The sequence below is a fragment of the Nesoenas mayeri genome (assembly GCF_963082525.1).
Source record: "Nesoenas mayeri genome assembly, chromosome: 10".
NCBI classification, from domain to species: domain Eukaryota; kingdom Metazoa; phylum Chordata; class Aves; order Columbiformes; family Columbidae; genus Nesoenas; species Nesoenas mayeri.
The window spans coordinates 6,559,388-6,566,381 of NC_137560.1; the positions used below are offsets into that span (position 1 = coordinate 6,559,388).

The 6,994-nt window shown below is 43.8% G+C and overlaps 1 protein-coding gene across 1 annotated transcript; it reads right to left on the reverse strand.

The window, feature by feature from the left end:
- Positions 1-2,033: 2,033 nt before the first annotated feature.
- LOC308044127 (protein BTG1-like) lies at positions 2,034-3,426 on the reverse strand. Its single transcript, XM_080350607.1, has 2 exons — positions 3,139-3,426; positions 2,034-3,011 (listed from the first exon to the last, which is right to left on the reverse strand). The coding sequence occupies exons 1-2, from the start codon at positions 3,254-3,256 to the stop codon at positions 2,659-2,661; spliced, it is 471 nt and encodes a 156-aa protein (XP_080206733.1). The 5' UTR covers positions 3,257-3,426; the 3' UTR covers positions 2,034-2,658.
- Between the last annotated feature and the right edge of the window lie 3,568 nt (positions 3,427-6,994).

A 6,994-nucleotide genomic window follows, 5' to 3' on the forward strand; every position in this document is an offset into this window, starting at 1 on the left:
AATCCAAAGCACTAAGTCATGACTGACCAGATGCGGTTAGCCTCGCGTGATGTTAAGATTTGGGCTTGTTTGTTGCAATGGCAGAATACAAAACTTGTCATCTTCTAGGGTAAACACAAAGTTAATTTTATTTACCTCCTCGGCTTACTCCCAAGAGCTCTATTACCTCAGAACAGCCTTTGTGCTGTAAGTCTGACATTTTTTTAAAGCAGTGGAATGCAGTTCTAGATGTCACAGATATTACAGTATATTTACTTGCAGCTCAAGTATTTTATTTGCCACAGTGGGTTTTCTTCAAGTTCCCCTGCTTGTCTGCAGAGTAACTTCAACTCTATGCCTGTGGCATAAGTGTATGAAATTGAACTTGAATTAAACCAATGTGTCTCATTCAATGATAAATATCAAACTTGTGGAGAGAATAGGATACATAACGTATGAAACAGCCCATTGAATATGGTGAGATTAATAAATAAGCAGCAACAGAATTCACCATAGCTGGAATTAATCCAGCCTCTTCTCTTCCACCAGGCAAGAAAAGAACATCTGAAAAACCTGCTGTACCCTTAGTTCATATCAAACCACACCCAGGAGCTGGAAATCATTCCCCATGTCCCAAGTCATCTTTAATTCCACTTTAAGTGTTACCAGTGGATTTTTACATAGCAGTAAAGCTAAAAACTTCATTCTACGTCTTTTCAGGCAAGCTGTTAATATAGTGTGCAGCAAGGCCAATTATCTTTAAAATGAAATTTAATCAAAAAGAGCATCTCACCCTCAGTAGATTTATTCTGACAGTTACTGACAAATGTGTTGAGTATGTCTCTTAGAGGTCTTCAGGAAAGAAATATTCAGTGCAGGTAATTCTTTCAGAGAAAAAAAGTGCTGCCGTCTCCCCAAGAGAATAAAACAACATCACAAGAACCAATTTTCAATCTTGTGTAATAAAACTGCAATTTACCACAAGACCTTTAGCATCCATTTAAGTAACTCAGAAACTTAGTGATAGTCTAGAAACACAAATTTTTACAAAGTTTTAATTACTAAGAAAATTGCACTACGCATTTTATTCAGATTATACAATTACTACTAGCCAAGCCTGCCTCCAAGATCATTAGGCAAAAGCAAGAAGTAAGCCACAGCTTTTTCTAATGCATCCAAAGAGAAAAGCCTCTTTATGCAAGCCGGAGCTTTACCCCTTCTAGTTTGCCTAGACTTGCCCCTTCCTTCACTGTATGTTTTACCATGTTATTGACATAGCACAAGATTTTTTTTTGCTGACATACTAACAGTAGACAAAGCTCCCTTTCATCAAGTGTTCAACTGTGCTCAAACACCAAGCTACAAAAAACCAGCAATGCCAGACACTACACAGTCTTCTAAAGCCAGATTACAAACTGCTGCTTCTTAGAATAGGAATCATAGTATCTCTAAATTGGATCCTTCACTGGAATATCAATACTAAGAGTCTTCATGTAAACCAGTACCACAAAGTTTTGTTATCACATCAAACCCACTGTGTTTGATACTTCTACTAAACTTGTACCCAACTGGTACTAGAGACACTGACAAAACGAGAAGGAACTCAACACCAGAAATGGCAGGCTCTTACCTTCCAGAAGAGTCAGTTGGTTACATGCTATTACTGATCAGTGGTTTAGTCTAGCTTCCTAGATGTTTTAAGCTAAAGTTTTCAATGCAAACTCCATTTCCCAATAAAGTCAAACATTTCTTGCAACAGATCAAATGTTACGAGTACTTTTACTTCCACTCAGACACAGCGCACACTGAAAACCACTCACAGCTCTGTACAGACCGTTCAGCTCTACTCAGACACAGTCAGCAAGATTTACTGAAACTGAGCATTTTGTGGAGATCTGAAATAAAGATTAATGTTCAGAGCTTCACCTTTCTAACTGTGAAGCTACCTCTGATTATTAGAAATGGCTAGAGTAAACTTTGAGAGCAATGTAAAGAGCCCAAGGAACAAAAAAAACCCACCACCACACAACTAAAAACACACCAAGAAGTCCAAAGCAGTTTGAGCAAGTCTTTATTGTTCTACACCCCTAACTAGAAATAAGACAAACTAATTCTCCAATTCTTTTTGTTAAAATGTTGTGGTGTTGGGGCATGATGGAATCCAGCCCTCAAGTAAATGCATGCTTTGAAAAAGAAAAAATAAGAGTTATTTTTGTGATTTGTGCCTCGCAGCCAAACTTTAATGACCCTGAGAGAAGTCTGTGCAGACAAATCACTGACAAGATTTATGTGCAGCCTGTTAGATCTGGTTCCCACCCCCCTTTGTGTTATTGCTGTGCAAATTGAGGAATGTTTTCGCAAGTGTTAATCTTGACTAAAATCCATCATAAAGAGTGCTACAATATTGCTTTTTATTACAAATCGCCAAAACTTCTTTGAAAATATATATGTGTATAACAATCATCTGACTGTACAGTGCATTTACAGTACACAATCCAGAGAGTAACATGCAGTCTAAAGAACTCCTTTATACATTAGCCCTTGGTCACAAAGAACATGGCAGCACTACAACTTCAATGACTATACAGTGAAAAAAATAATTAAAAGCAAAGTCTCAGGTACATCTAAGTTCACCATGAGATTGAGATACACACATCACTGTACAAGGAATGCCAATTTTTAGCTAGAAACTGTCATCATGTTGTAATTCTTGGAAGGGCTGGATCTCCCAATTCCCCACTCCTCCTTACAGCTGCTTCTGCTCTCCAGCGGTTTGCTCGTCTTCCCACCGGGCTGTGGACTTTCGTACAGGACACATATAGACCCATCTTCACCTATGCGATAGGACACTTCGAAAGGGTCGACCCAGAGAGTTAATTCGCTGGGTAAGAGCTGGAAGAGTCTCTCGTGGCTCAGCCCAATCATCCCCGCTGCCTTTCCTATCAAGGGGTCCATCTTATGGTTGATCCTAATGCACCGGTACCCGGAGCCCTTGGAAGGCACCAGGGGGAACCAGTGGTGCTTGTAGTGCTCTGCGGGAGGGAACAAAGAGCAGCTTTACCGCGGCCCCCGAGCCCCACCGCCCGCCGGACCGCCCGCGGGGCAGAGGCGGCGGCAGCGGCGACCGGCCGAGCCGGGAGGCCCCCCCGCCCCGCTCACCGCGCAGCGCCTCCTGCAGGCACTCCCGGAAGCACCGCAGCTGCTCCTCGCCGATACAGCCGGCGGCCCGCAGGAGGCGGGTGACGAACGCCGCCGCCGTGGAGATCTCGGTCCTCATGGCCGCCCCGGCCGGCGCGCACCTCCCCGCCGCTGCCAGCGCCGCCCCGGCCCGCTGCCAGCGCCGCCGCGCCCGCCCCGGCCCGGCCACCGCGCCTCCGGCCAACGGCGGCGCCGCGCAAGGGCCGCATCACACGGCGGCGCCCCGCCCCGGCGCCGTGTACTCAGACAGGCTAGGCTCCCATTGGCGGCGGCGGGCGCGGGGCGGGGCGACCTCGGCGACCGCGGGTGGTCATTGGTCCGCCGCAGGGGCCGGGCCGTGTTTGTTTTGTTGGCGAAGGGGCGGGGCCTGGTGCCGAGGTCCAGCTGCCACCTCCACCGTCCCGCGGAACCACCACCAGAACCGCTCCGACCGGCCAGACACGGTGCGGCATCAGAGCACCACGCGTGGGCTTCTCACAGCCACGCCGCGAGTCTCCACCAGGCCGGCGGCCGACCCTGCTCCCCGTCCCGCCCCACCCGTGATGTGCAGCCGCTGAACACCGCCCGCGCCCCAAAGTTGTGCCTGCTCTCCTCGCTTCTCCAAGTGCCCCCAGTGCTTGCTCACAGCCCAACAGAAGGAGCAGGTTAAACACACATTCGTGTGCTGAGCGCACTATACTCCCCTGAGGGGCACACAGGGCTCCTGCCACCGCCCCTCCCGTCGCCGTCCCGACCGCCCCGGGCCGCCCGCTTCATCACTACCGGGCAGACGTGCCTGTTCTCTCGCCCTGTGGGCATTTCACTCTATTTCTCAAGACCCGCTATGAGCAAAACTTAAAAATACCTTGCCATCTCTTTTTTGACATACAACTCCAAATCCAAGATGCTTTAACATGACAAAACAACAACACAGTTTTGAAGATACCTCCTCCTTATTTAGCTAAGCACAAAACCAGTTTTCATTAAGAGCAATGCAAGAACCTATCAGTTATTTTCAGAAAATCAGGTGGTCCAGAAGGCATCAAGTTTTCTTCAGAAAGCCTGTCTGCCTGCAAATGGTTGGGAACTTGGCATACTTGAAAAATACATCAAAGACTTAAGTAAACTGTTGAGTCTGTGACAGCAAATTTGTGTTGTTCAAAGGTGTTACAGTGGGAAGGTACATCTTCAGCATGTATTTAGAGCACTGTATTGCATCATTTAAGTGTGACACTTGCCAGTCCAGAAAGGTTTAGATAGAAATAAATACAAGCCTAACACTTATTTGAGCATAAAAAGAGCTGTGCGTACATTGCAGGAGTATCAAGCTTCTCAGCTGGCCCTGCAGGTCACATCACAGATGCCACTAACAGGAACACAAACAGCTGGACCCTGAGCAGCATTTTTGTGGGGCAAAAAGGAGAGAGCTGTGGAAATGTTTGGTTGAACAGTTTGTGTTGGCACAAACTTTCTATTATTCTCGTGAATAAAGTACATGGTTTGTTTGAGACAAGGAACTTTGCTAATGACTCATTATCATCATCACTGCTGAGCCTCTGAGTCTGAAGGATAATGACAATTCATCTCTTTACAATAACAGTTTTCTCCTGACAACAGTTGTCCTGGCAAGTCAGTTTGGCCAAGAGCTCCAAACTGGTAATTTTGCCCTAACTCAACAGACTTCCTTCCTCCACACAACTGCCAAGTGTCAGCCAAGTATCACAACAGTTTCGGTGATGTGGATGCTGCCTCAGCTGTGACCTTCCCACCCTCAGTGCAGTAAGAGTGACAATACTCTTCAGCTATTTTTAAAGCTTTTAAAAGGTGTCTTGCGTTAGGCATAGTCAAGATGCCCTGAGTTTACAAAAAGCTTTCTCTCTAGTTCAAAGACTAAACACAAACTTTTTTTTTTTTGTCAGCCCTGAAGTTCTGTTCACAAGCAATTCCTCTGATCGCTTTTTTTTTTCCCCAAGAACAGTAACTAAGGTCAGGACTTTATCACCAGCACTGGCAGTCTTCTTTTTGAAAGTTCATGCAATGCCTCAACATTATTTTTTTTTCCTCCTAGCCTTATTTAAATACAGCCTCTGCCTTCACTGGTTTGTGTCTTAAACCCACCTTAGGAAAAACAAAACATAAAAGTATGTTGCATTCTTTACAGCGTTGGCTCAGGTCTAAGACTTTATATTGTCTTTTGTTAAAAGAGAGCTAACTGCTCCTTTATTCTTCTCCAAGACCTGCCACATGCCACAGAGATCCAGAGGAGCCCTTCTTCAGAGGGATCCCACCCTTGAGGAAACTAAATAATACCTTGTTTCTGAACATCTTAATTCTTTTCACCTTCCTTGCCTCTCCGCTCTAGGAATCCGACACCACCTCTAGGTCACCAGCTGCAAAGGCCGTACCCAGGAGTCAAGGGGAGAAAAGAGCCTTTTCTGCAGACCTTTAAAAATTAGACCCAATTTTACTGCTTATTTAGAGATTAACAGATAAGTCCAGTTGCACTTCAGTACCTCAAACTTCAGAAATCAAGCTAAAAAAATAATCTCTGTTGGTACGTGGACATATCAGTCATCCAAACACTTCCATCTTATTCCATTCGGTGTTTTGAGAATCAGAACACAAAACACAATTCTCCAGCTTTAGAGACTTCATTAGTAAAGCTACCCAGGTACACAAGGAGCACATCACCCTACCTTTGAGCAGATACAATCACCACTTGCTAGTTAAGGTATGTGAAAAAAATAATAAAAAGAGCAAGCACACATTATTTGTTACTTGGTCTAGACCATTATTCTCACTCAACAACATTTTACCACAAGCTCTGGGTTTATTCTCCATCTTCTGTCCAGTACTTCTCTCCAACACTTTCCAACTTATTCACACTCATTCCCTTCCATTTGTGAAATACAGACTTCTACCATGACTACACTGCAGGCATTCAAAGCTTCTAACACCCTAACAGCACTATCACAAAAGCAGAAAGACAGCTACTCACTGCCAGATTCATTAAAATAATTGACAAAGAAACAACGCTTGCACTGAAGTTACTGCATTCTCACTAGCATTCAGAATAAGCATCACAATACTGTTAACAGCACTAAGAACTGTACAAATCCAGACATAAGTTATTAAACTTAATGCTTAATTGTGCTAAAGATCTTCCAGCTTCCAAGCTGCATGTGCCCATATTAATATACATGCAAATTGCCAATTACATACAGTCTGATTTTACTATAAGTCAGTCATATAAAGATAGAAAAGGATTTAGTTTTAACTCACTTGTGAGAAACTTAAGATCAGAATAGAAAAGCTTTCTAAGCAAGCAAATGAAAGGTAGTTAAAAATATTGCTCTGCACATCAACCAAACGAACTACTTATTAATTGAGTGGATTAACAACTCATCTTCTTCAAGTAGGAATCCAGGGCCAAGCCCTGTTGAGGTGGCATCTGCATAATTCCTGCAACTACCACCATACACATAACCATCTATACAGAGGATTTTTTTAGCTCATTAACTCAGACTTACTTCATTATTGTTCTGCTCATCTGCAAGTTGTTTCTCTTCAGCAGGAACACCTAGGGTAGAGGAAACAAGAGTTAGTGTCTTGGTTTATCTTGCTAAAAAGAAAGTGTGTGCACATATACTATAACTTCATTTTTCCTCAACTTCAGCCAAAGGAAAAGAAGAAAGCAGAACTAAAGCTATATCACTTACATTGTTATTTGAAAGTAGTAATAATAAAAATAGTAATAATGATGATAGCACAAGCCTATTAGTTTATCAAAAAAGGACAGTATTAAGACCATGCAAAGTTTAAATAAAGTTACTTTAGA

What these genes read in the sequence shown, in the direction of transcription:
- LOC308044127 (XM_080350607.1), bottom strand. Translation starts at nt 3,256, where the DNA reads ATGAGGACCGAGATCTCCACGGCGGCGGCGTTCGTCACCCGCCTCCTG. An exon ending in CCTGCAGGAGGCGCTGCGCG is followed by an intron (nt 3,012 to 3,138) that starts GTGAGCGGGGCG and finishes TCCCTCCCGCAG; the next exon opens with AGCACTACAAGCACCACTGG.